Source organism: Labeo rohita, unplaced genomic scaffold (genome assembly GCF_022985175.1).
Source record: "Labeo rohita strain BAU-BD-2019 unplaced genomic scaffold, IGBB_LRoh.1.0 scaffold_289, whole genome shotgun sequence".
Taxonomy (NCBI): domain Eukaryota; kingdom Metazoa; phylum Chordata; class Actinopteri; order Cypriniformes; family Cyprinidae; genus Labeo; species Labeo rohita.
The window spans coordinates 11,559-31,114 of NW_026129199.1; the positions used below are offsets into that span (position 1 = coordinate 11,559).

At 41.0% G+C, this 19,556-nt stretch overlaps 3 protein-coding genes and 1 pseudogene across 3 annotated transcripts; 3 read left to right on the forward strand and 1 right to left on the reverse strand.

The window, feature by feature from the left end:
• Nucleotides 1-723: 723 nt before the first annotated feature.
• LOC127160119 (olfactory receptor 6N1-like) lies at nucleotides 724-1,686 on the forward strand. Its single transcript, XM_051102777.1, has one exon. The coding sequence runs from the start codon at nucleotides 724-726 to the stop codon at nucleotides 1,684-1,686; it is 963 nt and encodes a 320-aa protein (XP_050958734.1).
• Nucleotides 1,687-4,629: 2,943 nt separating this feature from the next.
• Nucleotides 4,630-5,579, forward strand: LOC127160121 (olfactory receptor 1-like; annotated as a pseudogene).
• A 6,091-nt stretch (nucleotides 5,580-11,670) lies between these two features.
• Nucleotides 11,671-12,974, reverse strand: LOC127160104 (uncharacterized). Its single transcript, XM_051102761.1, has 2 exons — nucleotides 12,376-12,974; nucleotides 11,671-12,108 (listed from the first exon to the last, which is right to left on the reverse strand). The coding sequence occupies exons 1-2, from the start codon at nucleotides 12,859-12,861 to the stop codon at nucleotides 11,671-11,673; spliced, it is 924 nt and encodes a 307-aa protein (XP_050958718.1). The 5' UTR covers nucleotides 12,862-12,974.
• A 567-nt stretch (nucleotides 12,975-13,541) lies between these two features.
• On the forward strand, nucleotides 13,542-14,855 carry LOC127160105 (olfactory receptor 52K1-like). The gene is made up of 2 exons (XM_051102762.1): nucleotides 13,542-13,662; nucleotides 13,829-14,855. The coding sequence occupies exon 2, from the start codon at nucleotides 13,869-13,871 to the stop codon at nucleotides 14,853-14,855; it is 987 nt and encodes a 328-aa protein (XP_050958719.1). The 5' UTR covers nucleotides 13,542-13,662; nucleotides 13,829-13,868.
• Nucleotides 14,856-19,556: the final 4,701 nt, after the last annotated feature.

Below are 19,556 nucleotides of genomic sequence, written 5' to 3' on the forward strand. Positions count from 1 at the left end.
AAAAGTAACATTTTAAACACAACAAATGGTTCCACCTCAGAGGTCATGCTTTTTCGACTTTGTCTTCAAAAACAAAAATGACATATATTTTTAATGTAATCTGTTTAAATGGTATTCCATGAGCACATTGCAAAGTAAGAATGTTACCTAATGGTTTTTTGAACCTGTATGCTGATATTTTGTATAGTTGTATGGGCCTTTATTATTCCTCTATGGTCTGTTTGGTTCTTTTTTTCAGCTGTGCAGCCATTGCCACTATAAACTTTATGGAGGTAAAAACTGGGTAAAAATTATTCTAGCATATTCCATGTTAAACAATATAGCATATGGCTTTGGAATGAAATGAGATTGAGTAATTAATGACAGAACTAGTTGTTCCTGCTCTCACTGCCCCTGGAGGAACTGCGTCATCTGTTTATCAGGCCATGGTCTTCATAATTTACATGTCAGATATAAATAATCTGAGGCTAGCACATCTCAGTGTAAGGAGCAGAATGTATTTTAACAGTAGCTTGTGAAACAAGTGCGGTAGGTTGTTTCTCTTCTTTATTATTATTTGTTAAACTATCTAGCTATTCTTATATAGTTATAGAGTATTTTATTAGCAAGTTATGAATTATAAATTCAAAATGCTGTTTTTAAGTGTATTTTTGTAAAGCTGTAAAAATTTAAATGCTGCATTTTCTTCATACAGAAGATGAAAAGACTAAACTGATATTCATCATGTCAGTGGGAAACATCAGCTCTGTGAAGGATTTTGTGATAGTCGGCTTTCCTGGACTTCAGCCTCATTACTATGGCCTCGTATCAGCACTTCTGTTTTTTGTTTATGTATTTACATTGGTGGGAAATGCTGTATTTATTACAGCATTTGTAATGACTAAAAGCCTTCAGAGGCCTGTGTATTACTTCATTCTAAATCTAGTCGTGTGTGATGTACTATTCAGCACTACAACATTACCAAAGATAATCAGCAGGTACTGGTTTCAAGATGGAACCATTTCATTCTTGGGTTGTTTTGTTCAGATGTTTTTTGTGCATTATTTAGGTGGTGTTTGTTCAAATGTTCTGGTAGTGATGGCTATGGATCGCTATGCAGCAATTTGTTATCCGCTTCAATATCATAGCCTCATGACAAACCGAAATGTATTCATTTTGATCCTTGGCTCTTGGATTTTAAGTTTAGCAGGGCCCTTGATGATAGTCATTCGAGCTTATCCTCTCCCTTACTGTGCAGAAAACACCATTATACACTGTTACTGTGATCATGTCTCCGTTACAACACTGACATGCACTGACAGATCACTGTATAGTATTCCAGCCCTCATTTATGCCCTTGTAGTACTAGTGGGTTCCTTTGCTGTTATTATATTTTCTTACAGCTCAATTTTCGTGGCAGTTATGCGAATTTCAAGCACTCAAGGAAGGATGAAGACTTTTTCCACCTGCAGTCCTCAGCTCATCATAATTGCTCTCTATTTTCTACCCAGGTGTCTTATTTATTTGTTTGGCAACATTGGTGTAAAGTACAGTACTGATCTGCGATTACTCATTGTTATGATGTATAACCTGCTACCACCCATGATCAACCCCCTCATTTATTGTTTGAGAACAGAAGAGGTAAAAAAGATTTTAAAAAGACCATTTCAAAAGAAACAAATTGGTATTCCTTTACAGCTGCTCTAACATGCTTTGGAAAACTGTAGTCAAGCTCTAGATTATATCCCCATCTGAACATGAAACAGATTCTAGTACTGTAAGTGTGAAAATGCATTTGACAGTTCAGTTTGGGTACTCACACCATATTAGTTATATCAATCCAATGGTTTACGAACTAAAGAAATCAAAGATGTATTCACAGAAAAAAGATAAGAATAATATAGTGCATGTACATTGTAGTTGCTTTTTTCTACTGCTCCCTGCCTTATTTCCCAGTAACTGGTTGTCCTAAATGTTAGTTGCGACTCGTTAGCTTATGCATAATATGCAGTACTGCTTGTTCTTATATTTCAATGAATTCTTTTCACTATTTTTGTTCTTCATATAGATTCTTTTGTTGCAAAATGCTAACATAAGGCCAGGGTCTTCATTTACTGGGCCTATAGAAGTATTTTGTGTGGTGGCACCAATAAGGATCAAGGTCTGTCATTTCTAGATCCTAAACACATCTCTTTGTTAATATATATGTTGCCTCCTGTCCCATTTTGAATGAAATTGTAAAAAAAAAAAAAAAAAAAAGAATAAAGATGTCAAATAAATCTAATTTAATGGTTCAGTATAAAACCTGAAAGATTACAGCTTTCTCTCTACTGGAGAATCACAGAAGTTATGTAAAAAATTATGCAATGCAACTGAATTATTAAAATTAAAGGAGAAGTCCACTTCCAAAACAAGGATTCATATATAATGTACTCACTCCCTTGTCATCCAAGATGTTCATGTCTTTCTTTCTTCAGAAATTATGTTTTTTAAGAAAAACATTTCAGCATTCTTCTTCATATAATGGACTGCTATGGTGCCCTGATTTTGAACTTCCAAAAGGCAGTTTAAATGCGGCTTCAAACGATCCCAAATACAGTTGTAAATGATCCTGATGTAATGTAAATGATGAAAATTATCTAGCAAAATAATCAGTTATTTTAAGTTAGTAGTTATTGTATTTATTATAACGATCGCTAGATACGACCCTTCTTTCTAGGCTGGGATCATTTACAACCGCATTTGGGATCGTTTAAAGACGCATTTAAACTGCATTTTGGAAGTTCAAAATCGGGGCACCATAGCAGTCCATTATATGGAGAAAAATGCTGAAATGTTTTCCTCAAAAAACATAATTTCTTTACGACTGAAGAAGGAAAGACATGAACATTTTTGATGACAAGGGGTGAGTACATTATATGTCAATCTTTGATTTGGAAGTGGATTTCTCCTTTAAGGGTTTTGAGAGGTTCTCACCCATAGATTTGTTTACATACATGCCTCATTAGTGACTTTTCTATGGGCCATAGTACATTTGTCATCTGCCATATTGGAATGGTCAAAGCCATTCAATGAGCACTTCGAGAGCTAGTTGACTGTGCATCTGCAACCATAGTTATTCCCATGTGTGATAGGGTTGCGATGATAAATCGATGCATCGCAATTCATAGATCGATTCTGAGATTTTCCGAATGCATTGCCATTCTCTCTGGAATTGATTCTGAGCTTAGTTTTTAACAGCAGATGGCGCACTAATCAAGATTTTATTGGCACCAGTGTTACCAACTTCTTTGAATGGAAAGTAGCTAAAGCATGCTTGAAAAGTCGCTAAATGCTGCTAGATGATGTCATATGCTAAAACCTCCAAGAGGGCAGATACATGACGTATCTCAGGTAGCCTATCCATGATCTGACCCCAGAAGGTTTGATCCCTCCCCCCAAAGGACGTCAAATGTAGTCTCTTCAATCCGCAGACTAAGCAAACACCTGCGGCAACAATTTAAAAGTAACCGAATTCCATGGGAAAACCCGTGAGTTGGCAGTGTTGAATAGAATTTATCTGATGTTTTCAGCGTCGACTCTCTTCTCACGAACCCCATCCATCTCTGCATGTTCTGTACATTTGCCCATTTGGGAACAAGACTTGTGCAAGTTGTGCTCCATTTTCGCTTTTGCATCGTTTCCAACATATCTGCAGACATATGGGTTTAATGTTTGCGTGTAAAAAAAATAAAAAGTCATAAGTATTTTACCTTACTAGTGTAAAGTAAAAATAGTTAATATACTTAATATAGAATGTTTTTATAGTGCAGCTGTATTGCAATAGTAATATATTTCTGTCTTAGAAACAATATTTAGAGGGACTTATTAGTATTACAAACTACTAGTAATATTACTGCTACTAGTAGTAGTACAATTTAATCCCAGTCAGGGCTGTCTGTCATCAGACAGCAGTTTCAGTTGATAAAAAAAACTTTGACTAAGGTCGAAGGTAAATTACACTGTAACTTAGGCCTAATGTTCACATTTTGTACATCTAATGTTGTGGAATTTTAACCTGTGGTAGTGAAAATGGTATTGAATATTGAAATTTGTTTTATAGTATTACAAATTCCAGTTTCGTGACAACACTAATGCAAAAAGAAATCAAGCATGTTAGTGTAAAAGAAACCAAACTGTTCATAACATTATCATGCATTAATGAGACAGAAGAAACTACACGTTAACAACATGACAAACAGCACGTCAAATTGTGGGAGGTACCAGTCTTTAGTCTTGATAAACGGTGACTGTGTATAGCTCTGTCAGATGGACGCACAGAGAGAAATACATTTTTTGGTTGTGCATTAATACAGTCAGTAATTGTGTGAATATTCTCCAGTTTGGTGGCCAGAGTCCATCAAACTGAAAATAATGCAATAGATCATGCTATTCACATCTGAGTAGTTTTCATGGAGGTAAAGTGTGTGTATGATAGATTGTCAATGTAATCTGTAAAGAACTTTATAATGACAGTAATTATACTAAATGTACTAAATGTTTTATTTTCCCTTAACAGTCAAATGCTTGTGTAATTGTCCATGCTTTTTAACATTCTTTTTATATTTCAGTGAATTTGTATCAGGTATCTGTGAAGCCATTCTAAGAGTCATGACCCTCACTAATGTCACTGTCTTTACTGAATTCTACCTGCTCGGATTTCCAGGACTCCATCCACAGTATTATGGAGCCGTGGGAACACTTTTGTTCTTTGTCTACTTGACACTGGCAGGAGGAAATATCTTTATCATTTCATTTATTGCTTATGAGAGAAGCCTTCAGAAACCCACCTATTTAATCTTCTGTAATCTAGCAGTGTCTGATCTTGCTTTTGGAACAGTCACGCTGCCTAAAGCCATTGCAAAATACTTTTTCAATAGCAGTGACATACCATTTTATAGCTGCTTTGTGCAGATGTTTTTTGTTCACTACTTAGGGAGTATTAACTCTTTTCTAATGCTATTAATGGCCATTGATCGGTTCGTTGCAGTGTGTAATCCGCTGAGATACTGTGTCCTTATTACAAACAAGACTATTTTATTGGCAAGTGCATTGATTTGGATAATCTGTATTTCGTGGCTGACAGTCATTGTTTATCATGCCTTCGATGAACCCTACTGTGATTCTAATGTAATAACCCAAAATTACTGTGACCAAAATTCGATAATTAAACTGTCTTGTGGAGATGTAAGGCAGAAAAAGTTTTTTTCATTTTCATGTGCCATGTTTGTTCTTATGGGCCCTTTGATTTTTATTATATTTTCTTTTATTGCCATCATCAGATCTGTTTTCAAAATCTCTGATGTTCAAGCCCGATATAAAACCTTCTCAACTTGCACTCCTCAACTTCTTATCATTTGTCTGTACTATGTGCCCAGATGTGTTGTTTATGTGCATGATGTGACAATAGCGATCTCACCTGGCATTCGGGTTATGTTAATTATGTGGTACAGTCTTCTCCCACCTGTTGTCAATCCAATGATTTACTGCTTCAGAACCAAGGAAATCAAAGATGCATTAAAGAAAAATTTAGAAATAGGAAAGTGAACATGCAGATGTGATGCGCTGAAAATATTGATATTGCTTTAATACAGAGTGCATTTTTTACACTTTGCCCTGTTTATGTATATCATTGTAATCCTAGCTGTTCTTACAATAAGAATCAATAACATATTTGTGAAATAATGAATATTTTCCTGATGTATATTTTACTGGCCTCTAAACAAGCTCAGATCTTCAAAACAACTTTTTTTTTTTTTAAAGTTTAGCAAAAGTTAATTTAATGGACTGTTAAGATTTTCTTATGTCCATGTTTACACGTAAACATCAAGATACTTCACACAGAACTCAGTTCTATATAGATATGTTAGGATCTATATTTAATCCAAATGTAAAGTTCATTCATGAAATGTTCTTACATTACATTAAATAACAAAAAAAGTTTTTAATAGCCCTCATGTTTCAAGTCATTATTAGGTAGATATTAAGTACAATACAGCTAAGGATGAACATGTGGAAATTAAAATGAAATGTAAATTAATAACCAGTGCATATTTTTTTCTTGCCCTGGAATATGGCTAATAAAGTGTACTGCTTCTGTTCTTCTATATAAGAAACATATTTACATTCAACACATTAAGTGTATGTACAGTGGGTCCCACTTTATATTAGGCGGCCTTAACTAGGCCTACTATGTACTTACATTTAAATGAATCATTTGATACAATACACATTGTGTACATGCATGTTTACATTGTACTCATGTTTAAAAAAAAACATGCCTGCATGCAAATACATCTGTAATTTATATCTGTAATTGCAATAATAGTTACACTGTTGACCCATCCCTTACACAACCTACCCATACCACTAAACCTGACCCTAACCTTACCTATATCCCACCTCAATAGCAGCAATAGTGTTTTGCAATACAGTGTGAACACTTTTTACTTTTTTTTTTTTTTATGTAAGTACATAGTAGTTCCCCTTCAGTCGTTCACTCCGACGTTATGTCAAGTGACGTATTTGGGATTGTACTTGGGAGCCCAATCACCTCTGAGCTAAAGAGAAAAGGCCAATGAAAATTGGCGAGTGGAGTCTGCACGGCAAGCCACCCCCCCGTACATACGGGTATATAAGATGGCCGCGTCCATCCACTCATTCAGATTTCTGCTTTTGAGCTTTCGCCTCGTACTGAGCACGCTACGAAGAAGAGAGAAGTGTCTTCCTGCTCGGTTATGTACCTGGCACGGTTGTTGCACTTTCATTGAAGCACTGCCTTTGTGGTCCTTCCCTTGGCAATCCAACCTAAAAGAGCAATTTTCTACACGGTTGTTGAGAGTCTCTCGGTGATCCGGGATGTCTTTCCGACCGTGTGCTACTGCATGCGGTGCCTATCTGGCTTTCTTTGATGGGCACGATCTCTGCCTCATGTGTCTAGGCCACGATCACGCTGGGGCAGTGCTCGTAGATGCTTCGTGCATTCATTGCGAACCCATGACCATCGCTACGCTTAGGTCTCGCCTCTCTTATATGAGAGGCCGCCCTGTGTTCTCGGCTAAGCCCAGTTCGACGCGCTCTGAGAGTGCTTCGACTGTGCTTCGACTGCGCTGGTCAAGGACCAGGGGAACCTGAGGATTACAATGCGTGATGTTCCGCTAGGCAAGACCCCATGGAAGCGTGTCCCTGTCAAGCTGCCGAAACAAGACACTTACTCGTCTTGCGGCGAGCCTAGTGTCTCTTTTGGCACTCCAGAAGAAGATAGAATGTCCATCGCGGTATCACCCCCGGGGGGACGGTGTCTTCGCTGCCGCCACTGACCTCCGGGTCAGTGGTACCCACCCTTTCAAAAACAGAGCAATATCCTCTATCCCCAGGTCTATTGCCTCGAGCCCGGTTTCTGAGCGACGCTCTGCTTCCTCAGTTTCCGGCTCGGACCCCGAATTCGCCATCATGGGATCCAGGTCAGAAGGTAAGTGCTGCTCAAAGTAGCCCGGCTTTCCTGCAGGGCGCTTCACTCCCTGGGTTGAGCCCCCTTCCCCTCCCGGGCTTCCCCACTACATATACGTCTACTACCGTTCCGTTGATCCCACTCGCACGCCGGATGGGGGCCTGGCTAGCGCTCCCCAGCCTGTCCCGCTGGTTGATCTGGACAGTACGACTCGGCTACGCAAACCAGTTTGCAAGGCGTCCACCCAGGTTCAGGGGCGTCCGTTTCACATCTGTCCGGTCAGACATAGATGCCTCTGTTCTGCGTGCGGAGATTGCTGTTCTCCCGGTGAAGGACGCAATCGAGCCTGTCCCTCCAACTATTTAGACACAAAACAGTGGTCCCTCTCAAACATTTCCAAAGGCTCCTGGGGCATATGGCAGCCACAGCCGCAGTCACGCCACTTGGCCTGCTCCATATGACGGAATCCCGAGATGGGCATGGCACCGCGGGTACATTCCAGGTCGGCGTTTCCCCGGAATGTCACCACCTTTTCAGCCCTTGATCAGACCCTGCATTCCTACGGGTAGGAGTGCCCTTAGGACAGATGTCGAGGCATGTAGTGGTCAACGCAGACACCTCTCTTCACTTCTCAGCAACCTGATAATCAAGTGATGCTTGCCTATAGACCTACTGTCCACTGCATTGTGATACACTGCAATTGCTGCAACGTCCACTTTCAGAGTGGAGGGGGACAGCCTCCACTCCAACCCTTCTTGCAGAAAGGCAAGCACCACTCCGACCGAGACGTTGAACCCTCCCAGACCACGTCTCATCCCCTCTTGGGATCTCTCAGTGGTCCTCCTAGGCTTACGGAGAGCCCTGTTTGAGCCACTCGGTTCAGTTGAGCTCAAATTCCTGTCGTTATACACAGTGCTCCGGACCACATTTGCCTCTATCAAGAGGGTAGGGGACCTGCAAGCATTCTCAGTCAACAAAGTGTGCATGAATTCGGTCCGGCTGACTCTCACGTGACCTTGAGACCCAGACCTGGTTATGTGCCCAAGGTTCCCACCACCCCCTGTCGGGATCAGGTGGTGAACCTGCAAGCTCTGCCCTCGGAGGAGGCAGACCCGGCCTTAGCGTTGCTGTGTCTCGTTCATTCCCTGCGAGTTTACGTGGACCGCACCCGGAGCTTCAGACGCTCTGAGCAGCTCTTTGTCTGCTGTGGGGGACAGCAGAAGGGGAATGCTGACTCCAAGCAGAGATTGGCCCATTGGGTGGTAGATGGCATCACCTTGGCGTAAGGGTTCTAAAGGTGAGCCGTGCCCCCTAGGAGTTAGAGCCCACTCCACTCGGAGTGTCGCACCTTTAGCGGACATTTGTAGAGCTGCAGGCTGGGCGACACCTAACACCTTTGGCAAGGTTTTGTAACATTCACATAGAGCCCGTTTCCTCTCATGTGTTAACATAACACCAACGCCGGGAGGTCGGCTCGGTGTCGGCTTGCTGCACCATTCCTTATGGATCTGTGCGCCTTTTTCCCAGTTGTTCCTCTTTTTCGGAACTCTGGGTCCTCCATGCCCTGCAGCCTGGACTAGGACAGTAACTGTGCTCCGGCAGAGGGCCTCCTTCACCCCTCAGGTTGTGGCATCATGTCTCAGTACTTTTTCCACGGGGAAAAATTAGAATCCGTGTTCCCCTTAAAAATCTTGTAAGATTTTCTACTACTCTCTCCCACATTAGCCAAAGTCTTCTTAATGTGCTCCGCCCCCCCAATGGCTGCTTCAGAAATCTGGCACCCCTGGTGGGGGTGGGTGCCTGTCAGCATTTGTGCCTCAACCACGTAACGTGTTTCAGGATTGTGGCGTTTTCCATGGATTGATCCCAAATATGTCACTCGACGTAAAGTCTCCATTCCCTCCTTCAGGGAACGAGGGTTACAGATGTCACCTAGATGTTTAGGCCACCTAATATAAAGTGGGACTGATTATTTTGATATTTACCATAAGTTTTGATCAAAACAATGTAGAAAGTGGAGGAGGGCCAAAGGCCAAATCCTCCAGTCCTCCATAGCCAACTTAGTCACACATATTCATACTTTAATTTACACATACTTTACTTAGGAATACAACAATAATAATAATATATTAAAAGCCAAATTGCTCTTACCTTCTGATGAAAGCAGTAACCTGACTATAAACATTCTCACCTGTAAAAGGTAATCTTGTTTTTTATTGTGAGTGCTAAAAATTCTAAGATGACGGACACGCTGACATATTTGTAGCAATTGGAATGAGGTACTAAAGGACGTCAAATGTAGTCATGAACTAAAAAAACACCTGCGGGAACAGTTTAAAAGCATTCTGCGGGAAAACTGCAAAGTTGGCAATGCTGCATAGAGTTTATCCAGTGTATTCATCAGCTTTGCACAAACCCCATCATTCACTGCATGTTCTGTACATTTACTGGGCATTTGAGAATTAAGACTGTGCAAGTTGTGCTCCATTTTTACATTTTCATTATTTCCAACATATTTGTAGACATATGATTACAGCATTTTACTAGATTTGCCATTTGTAATGCGTTTTATAAACTGTCCCAGAAACTTTTAGTGTTCCACCAAAATAAAAGCTGATAAAATTAATAAATGCATTTAGAAACCTGCTGTCACAGAAACTTTTAGAGCCCTATTTTAACAATCTAAGCATATGGTCTAAAACAGGGGTGGCAAACTCCAGTCCTGGAGATCCACAGCCCGGCAGAGTTCAGCTCCAACCGTAATTAAAACTTACCTGCCTGCGACCTTAGCTTGTCCAGGTGCGTTTGATTAGGGTTGAAGCAAAACTCTGCAGGACTGCGGCTCTCCAGGACCAACATTCGCCACTCCTGGTCTAAAGTGCATGGCGCAGGTGCACTTAGGGCATGTCCGAATCCAGTTTTGCTATTTTAAGGACGGGAAAAATCGTCGGTGCACCCGGTCTAAAAGTCTATTCTCTTAATGAATCATGGGTGTGTTTTGGGCGTAACATTCATTAAAGGACGTGAGGCCAAGTACTCAGAATTTGTGCTCTGCATTTAACCCATCCAAGTGCAGAGCAGTGGCACCCAGGGAGCAGATGGGTGTTCGGTGCCTTGCTCAAGGGACTCACCTCAGTTGTGGAATTGAGGCTGGTTATTCACTCCCCCCACCTTCAATCCCTGCCGGACCAGGGACTCAAACCCACAACCTTTTGGTTACAAACTCCTTTCCGCCCGACTCCCTAATCATTAGGACACGGCTGCCCCCAAAAGCAATCAGAGACAATCAGAATCTCATCTCCCATTCCCTTTAAGAGCCGTGGCAGGTTCACTATTTACACGGGGGAACTTGCTAGAACAAAGACTGAACGCTTCTCCGGAGAGCAGGGCCGGCGCCAAGGGTGGACATTCACGGGCCGAGCCTACTCAAATTAGTTACTCTGCACCCCCTTTCCATTCTCCCCCTTCCTTGCTGAACGTGATTGTTTTTGAAAGTGAAAGTGAAACCAAAAAAACAGCTCACATAAGAAAACGATTGACTATCCATTATGACATGTAGACATTTTTATTTATATACACAATAATAATCTTTTACATTGTAATCCTTTCATTTTTAATATTTGGCATGTTTGTGTGCTGTGTCCCTGTGTGTGTAATAAGCAGAGTGTATGTGCATTGTGCACGTGCCTATAGGCACATATTACTAATGCACTCTTTAAATAACAAAAAAATAAAATAAAATTGTGCCATTGACTTTAGACCAGGTTTCAGCTGGTCAATGGCACAGTCTATTTCAGTTACCTCAAAATAGCAACGCGCCAACAATGTGCCTGAGCACACCTCGTTTTCAGACCAGCATGCCCACGGGCGCACAAATGCATTTGCTATTTAAACTACGTGGTGCAGGACGTGAAAACGATAACTGTGTCGGGCTGAAACTAGCAATAAACAATTGCATCACACCTGGTGCCACATTGCTCCGGGTGCATGATAGGGCCCCTTATTTCTGCAAAAAAAAAGCTTAAGGGTTTAATGTTTGCGTGTGAAAAAATTAAAAGTCATAAGTGTTTTACTTTTCTTGTGTTTACTTGTCCAGTTCAGAAGAGAATGATGAAAATAGTCCAAACAGGTACTCAAAAACAAAAGAGTCCATGCAGGAGTGGATGGAAGAGTCCATGGTCGAGTAGACTGACTTTGAGAGCTCAGAGCACTGCAGGAGGCAACCAAGATGAGGATGACCCATGGCGGAACTGATGGAGGGAGGAGCAAAGGTTGAAACTTGAGCCTGACCGCCTGAGGTGACGCAGGGAGATGGTGAATCTCAGGCGAAGTCCGATGCACCGATGCACCGAGATACCTCGCAACGTCGATGGACCCGAAGACCAAGGTGGAGTTCTGGTCATGAGCAGCCGAGGAGGAGCCTGGAGGCCAATGCACGTTCTGAGGTGACACAGGTGTGAGCAAGTACCCCGGTGAAGCCTGAGGGATGGAGAAGCCGAACAGAGCCATAGGGGTGGAGGGCTGGAGCACAGCAGACAGCCCAGAAGTCCAAGGTGGATCCAGGATGTAAGGTGGAGCCTCTGGATGAACTGTCGGGCTGAAGGGAGCCAGCGGAGGCAGGGTCGAAGGAATGGCTGGCTCTGGTGGAACAAAAAGGAGAGGAATGTTGGGTGCAGAGACGGGCTTGGAAAAGGACTGAGATGGTAACGGCGAAGACAATACTTTGCTGGATGGATTCCAGCGGGAAGAGATGATTCATTAATAGGAATTTTAAACGGCAGCAGAGGTTTGTGGGTGGGAAGCAGGATGGGAAGCATTACCTCTGCACTCCAGTCGATTAACTAATCATTCTCTTCCAGCTCCATTAACACTCCTACTGGCACTGATGTGACAGCCTGCTCACATACCTGGTCAGCCGGGACCTCAGGCTTCTCTTCCCCAATGGACGAGGCTGCTGGCTCAGGCTCCGTAGCGGGCATAGGCTGGGTCTCTCGGTTTGCGGTTGGCTCTGGCTCCATCTCCACAGTGGGTGTGGGAGCTGGGTCTGGCTTTGGGGTGGTGATAGATGGTAAGTGGGGTTGGACACTGGTGGCGGAATCCTCTTCTACTTCGCCCACCGTAAAAGATCCTTCCACCCATAGTGCAAAGTTGATATACTCAGTCAGCGTCCAGCAGGAGTTTCCTCTTGGCATCACCATCCGGCTCTCATTGTCAAGTCCAACCCAGAATCCTTCCATGAGCGTGATTTCACTGCAAGTGGCACGATAGCAGATGCTCAAAAACTTCTCCACATACTCCTCCATGTCTCTGCAGTCTTGAAAAATAAAAATGGTAGCCCCTGAGGTCCGGGGAGAATTCCCCATTGGGGCTACATTTATGGAGGCAATCTCCATACTTTTGAGGTCTGATATTCTGTCACAGTCCAGTTCAGAAGAGGATGATGAAAATAGTTCAAACAGCTATTCAAAAGCAAAAGGGTCTTTAATAAATCAAACTTAACACAAACTTAACGTCTTAACACAGACAATACCAGACGGCTACTGAATGAAAAGGAGAAACTTAAATACACTCAAATAATGAACTCAAATGATGAACAGGTGACAACTCGTTAATTAGAAACCATAGTAACAAACAAGGAGCAGGAAACTAGAACAAAAAAAAGGAAAACAGGCCATACTGCAGCCAAATGAAAACTAAAACAGACAGTTTGTGATTAGTAGTAGGCCTATAAAAAGGTCAAAAGTAAATTATACTGTAGCTTAGGCCTAATGTTCACATTTTGTACACCTAATGTTGTGGCATTTTAACCTGTGGTACTGAAAATGGTATTGAATATTGATATTTGTCATAGTATTGTATCATAGTTGCAAATTCCAGTTTTGTGACAACACTTATGGCTAGGACTTAAGAAAGAAACCAAACTGTTCATAATATAATCATGCTTTAATGAGACAGGAAAGACTCCAAACAACACGTCAAATTGTGGGAGGTGCCTTCAGTCTTGAAAAACAGTAAATGTGTAAAGCACCATCAGATAAACGCGCAGACAGAAAGACATTGTTTTTGTTTGAGCATTAAATGCAATCTGGGTTTCTGTGAATCATCTCTAGTTTTGGTGGTCAGAGTACATCAAACTCAAAATAATGCAATTTTAATAGATTATGCTATTCACATTTGAATATTTTTTTATGGAGGTAATGTATGTGAATGAAAGATTATCAATATAATCTTTAGAACTTTATAACAACAGTAATTGTACTAAATGTTGAAATGTAAACTTTCATATGTTGTTTTATTTTCCCTTAACAGTCATATGCTTGTGTAATTTTTAGTGCTTTTTACATTCTTTTTATATTTCAGTGAATTTGTATCAGGTATCTGTGAAGCCATTCTAAGAGTCATGACCCTCACTAATGTCACTGTCTTTACTGAATTCTACCTGCTGGGATTTCCAGGACTCCATCCACAGTATTATGGAGCCGTGGGAACACTTTTGTTCTTTGTCTACTTGACACTGGCAGGAGGAAATATCTTTATTATTTTATTCATTGCTTATGAGAGAAGCCTTCACAAACCCACCTACTTAATCTTGTGTAATCTTGCAGTGTCTGATCTTGTTTTTGGAACTGTCACACTCCCTAAAGCCATTGCAAAATACTTTTTCAATAGCAGTGACATACCATTCTATAGCTGCTTTTTGCAGATGTTTTTTGTTCACTACTTAGGGAGTATTAACTCTTTCATAATGCTATTAATGGCCATTGATCGGTTTGTTGCAGTGTGTAACCCACTGAGATACTGTGTCCTTATTACAAACAAGACTATTTTATTGGCAAGTGCATTGATTTGGATAATCTGTATTTCGTTTCTGACAGTCATTGTTTATCATGCCTTCGATGAACCCTACTGTGGTTCTAATGTAATAACCCAAAATTACTGTGACCAAGTTTCAATAATTAAACTGTCTTGTGGAGATGTAAGGCAGAAAACATTTTTTACATTTTCATGTGCCATGTTTGTTCTTTTGGGCCCTTTGATATTTATTATATTTTCTTTTATTGCCATCATCACATCTGTTTTCAAAATCTCAGACATTCAGGCCCGATATAAAACCTTCTCAACTTGCACTCCTCAACTTCTTATAATTTGTCTGTATTATGTGCCCAGATGTGTTGTTTATGTGCATGATGTGACAATAGCAATCTCACCTGGCATTCGGGTTATGTTAATTATGTGGTACAGTCTTCTCCCACCTGTTGTCAATCCAATGATTTACTGCTTCAAAACCAAAGAAATCAAAGATGCATTAAAGAAAAAATTTAGAAATAGGAAAGTGAACATGCAGATGCGATGCATTAAAAATTTTGAAATTGCTTTAATACAGTAGTGTCCATTGTTTACACTTTTCCGTTTATGTATTTATATCATTGTAATTCTGGCTGTTCTTACCCTTACAATAAGAATGAATGACATATTTGTGAAATAATGGACATTTTCCTCATGTATAAACTTTTTTTTTCAGTATGTATACTGTATTGTCCTCTAAACATGTTAAGAACTTCAAAATATCAAAACGTTTTTTAAAGGTATAGCAAAAGTTAATTTAACTGTTAGGACTGTTAGGATTTTCTTATGTTTGTGTTCACCTGTAAACGTTAAGATACTCCACACAGAACTCATTTGTATAGTTTAGTTATGATAATTAATTTAAGTAAATTTCATTAATTAAATGTTCTACTCATTATATGAAATAGCAAAAAAGTTATCTTAAATTTAAATAGCGCTCATGTTTCAAGTCATTATCGAGTAGTTATTATTGAACAATATAGCTGAGGATGAACATGTGGAAATTGAAATGAAATGTAAATTAATAACCAAAGCAGTTTGTGTTCCTGTCTTGGAATATGACTAATAAAGTGTACTGCTTTTGTAAATGTTCTTCTATGTGACATACATATATACATCCAACACATTAAGTGTATGTACAGTGGGTCCCACTTTATATTAGGTGCTATGTACTTACATTTTAATGAAACATTTGATACAATACACATTGTGTACATACATGTTTACATTGTACTTATATATATATATATATTTTTTTTTTTTTAAATACCTGCATGCAGTTGCATCTGTAATTCATTTAAACCTACACATACCACTAAACCTGTCCCTAACCTTACCTGTATCCCACCTCAATAATAGCAAAAGTGCAATACAGTAGGAACACAATAAATACATTTGACTTTTTTATGTGATGTAAGTACATAGTAGTTAAGGCCATCTAATATAAACTGGTTCTGATTACTTTGATATTTATCATAATTTCTGATCAAAACAATTCAGAAAGTTCTGAAATTTGTATACAAAAGTTGAAAGTGGGGGAGGGAGAGAAAGGCCAAATCCTCCAATGCTCCATAACCAACTTTAATTACTCATACAGTTTAAATACTTTAATATACACATACTTTACTTAAGAAAATAATAATAATAATAATAATTAGAATATAAAGTATTATATTATATTATACTATATATTTTATAACAATGCATCTAAAAAGTTTTCGGAGCCTTATTCCAAAATGGATTAAATTAATTATTTTTCTCAATGTTCTACAAACAATACCGCACAATGAAAATGTGAAAGAAGTTTGTTTGAAATCTTTGCAAATTTATTACAAAAAAAAAAAAAAAAAAAAAAAAAAAAATCACATGTACATAAGTATTCACAGCCTTTGCCATGAAACTCAAAATTGAGCTCAGGTGCATCCTGTTTCCACTGATCATCCTTGAGATGTTTCGACAACTTTATTGGAGTCCACCAGTGGTAAATTCAGTTGATTGGACATTATTTGGAAAGGCACACACCTGTCTATATAAGGTCCCACAGTTAACAGTGCATGTCAGAGCACAAACCAAGCCATAAAGTCCAAGGAATTGTCTGTAGACCTCTGAGACAGGATTGTAATTGAGCCACAGATCTGGGGAAGGGTACAGAAAATTTCCTGCAGCACTGAAGCACAGTGGCCTCTATCACCCGTTAATGGAAGCAGTTTGGAACTACTAGGACTCTTCCTAGAGGGGTCAGCCAGGCCAAACTGGGCCTTAGTCAGGGGGGTGTTCAAAACTCCCCCTTCCAGAAGAACAGCCATTTCTGCAGCACTCCACCAGTCAGGCTTGTATGGTAGAGCGGCCAGACGAAAGACACTCCTCAGTAAAAGGAACATGACAACCCACCTGGAGTTTGCCAAAAGACACCTGATGGACTCACAGACCATGAGAAACAAAATTCTCTGGTCTGATGAAACAAAGGTTGAACTCTTTGGCCTGAATGCCCAGTGACATGTCTGGAGGAAACCAGGCACTGCTCATCACCAGGCTAATACCATCCCTACAGTAAAGCATGGTGGTGACAGCATCATGCTGTGGGGATGTTCTTCAGCATCAGGAACTACAAGATTAGTCAGGATTGAGGGAAAGATGAATGCAGTAGAATGCTCTAGAGCACTCTGGACCTCAGACTGGGGCGACAGTTCATCTTTCAACAGGACAACGACCCTAAGCACACAGCCAAGATAACAAAGGAGTGGCTACAGGACAACTCTGTGAATGTCCCGAAGTGGCGCAGCCAGAACCCAGACTTGAACCTGATTGAACATCTCTGGAGAGATCTGAAAATGGCTGTGCACCGACGCTCCCCATCCAACCTGATGGAGCTTGAGAGTTACTGCAAAGAAGAATGGGAGAAACCACCCAAAAATAGATGTGCCAAGCTTGTAGCAGCATATTCAAAAAGACTTGAGGTACAGATGGTATTGCGTGAGCCAGCAATACCATCTGTCCCTAAAGGACTACTGGTGGAAATCGAGGGGTTGAAGGGAAGCCCTGCCCACATTTCCACCTCTGAGGGTGAGCTGCAACTGGTAACTGGACAATATTATGGACATTTTCAAAGGGGATTTCATAGACTGGTTTGGAGAGGTTGTTCTCAATTCTGCTGAACCTCTGGTATTTCCCAAATCTACCATGTCTCCTGAGTCACCTTTGGTTCCGTTTAGATCTCCTATATCTCTTGAGTAGTTCTGTCCAGGTCTCCCACATCTCCTGAGCTCCTTTGACTCTAATGTTTCCACCCAGCCTCTCTCTCCCACCTTCTCTCTATAAACCAGCCAGTTCCTCAGCCTTATCTCCGCTGGCGCCTGTCAGTTCCTCAGCTCACCCTCAGTCATCCGCCTCAAGCCTTCCAGTCTCCAGCTCTGCCTAGGTTTGAAGATCCCCTGTGTCCGCCTTCAGCCTCTAAGTCCTGGACTCCACCTTGGTCCTCCCTTGTCCCTCCAGCTCTGATATGGTCAGTCGTCAACCATCCTACGCCTCAGGACTCCACTCCACCAGCTTCGACTCCTCACTCTGTTCCTCTGGCTCTGTCAGGCTCCTTCTTTCCTCTGGCTCCGCCGTGGTCTTCTGGATCCCCACCTCCGCCTTGGCCCTTTGAATCCTTGGGTGTCACCCTGGCCTTCCATCTGCTTGGTTCCACCTGGCTCTCCACCTCCAGTGGCTCTATTGGTTATCCCCAGGGTGTCATCTGCCAAGTCTACACCATGGCTCCTCCCTCCCTCGACTTCACCCTGGAACCTTGTCCTGGCTGGTCTCTGGATCAACATCTGGCTCCTCCTGCTCCTGGCTCCTCCCACCTATCACTCCCCCATGAATTTAGAACAACCTGTGTCTTGTTAATTCAGTCATTAGTCCCTCTCTTGCTTTTGTATAATTTGGGGATAGGCAATGTTGGTCGTAGAGTGCCGCTGTCCTGCAGAGTTTAGCTCTAATCCTAATCAAACACACCTGAACAAGCTAATCAAGGTCTTCAGAATTACTAGGGCTAAAGGCAGGTGAGTTTTTTTCAGGGCTGGAGCTAAACTCTGCAGGACATTGGCACTCCAGGACAGATGTTGCCTATCCCTGGTGTAAGATCTCCCCATTTCTGTACAGTCCTTACCAGTTATTGATGTTGAGTTGATGTTGTGCTACCCCCTGCTCCTGGATTCCTTCTGTTTATTATGTGGATTTATTATTACAGGACTACTTCCTTTGACTTCCCCTGCGTCGTGCCTTTGGTATCAGCACCACTCATAACTATGTTATATTATAAACTACTTGGCATTAAGAAGCTAATGACTTCCAGTTATTTTATCTGTATAAACTGGTTCTCTATTTTAGTTACAATCTTTACTTACAATCTAACAATATGATGTTTGATAACAAAGTTCGGGAGGAGCATGATCAGATAATCAACTAATTTGGCACAGGTGCAACTCGTCTAGCTAGCACAAGTCATAAATAAGCACACAGCTGACTTACCTCCGTCATTCGACTGTTTTTTCGGCATCCCCCCTCCACCCCAACTCCTCACTCTTAATCTTTCCTCATCCTGTACTTGGGATGGGGGGAGTTCTCTGGGTTCGGGCCATATTCCGGGCTCGGAGCCCTCCCCCAGGACAGCACGCCAAAATATGCTTACTGTTTACTCAACCAGATTAGATGTGATGGTGAACTCGTGAAATGACATGACGATTGTACAAATGAAAGAAGTTGCAAATTAATTCTTTAATTTATTTATTTTAGTCTGGCAGAACTCTGCTCTGAAGAAGTATATAAACATGTAGGTTTATATTCAAAAACACACTCTTACCACCCCCTACTGTAATTGCAAAAAATAACACAAATTTGCTATGTTCAGGGACCTCTGGAGGCTTTCTGAATATACATGTGAGAGTATTACATCAAGAGTTTGAGTGCATCTTGGGTGTAATCTCAAGCATTTAAAAGCAAACTTACCCATAACATAACACAGGATGCTCTGACCTGTGCTAGAAGTATGTTCCTGTAAACTATCATTGTTTGAAAAAGATTATGTGTGTGTGTGTTTGGTCTTATTCTTTGCTTTTTTGCCCCTTTCTCACCTCACTCATTTGTAAATGTTGTGTTTGCTATAAAAACATTGTCTGTGCTAAAAGTATTAATGTTTATGCTGAAATCCTTTAAATTTACACTGTTTTTCTGTGTGTTGTCTTTTGTACGTACAGATTGT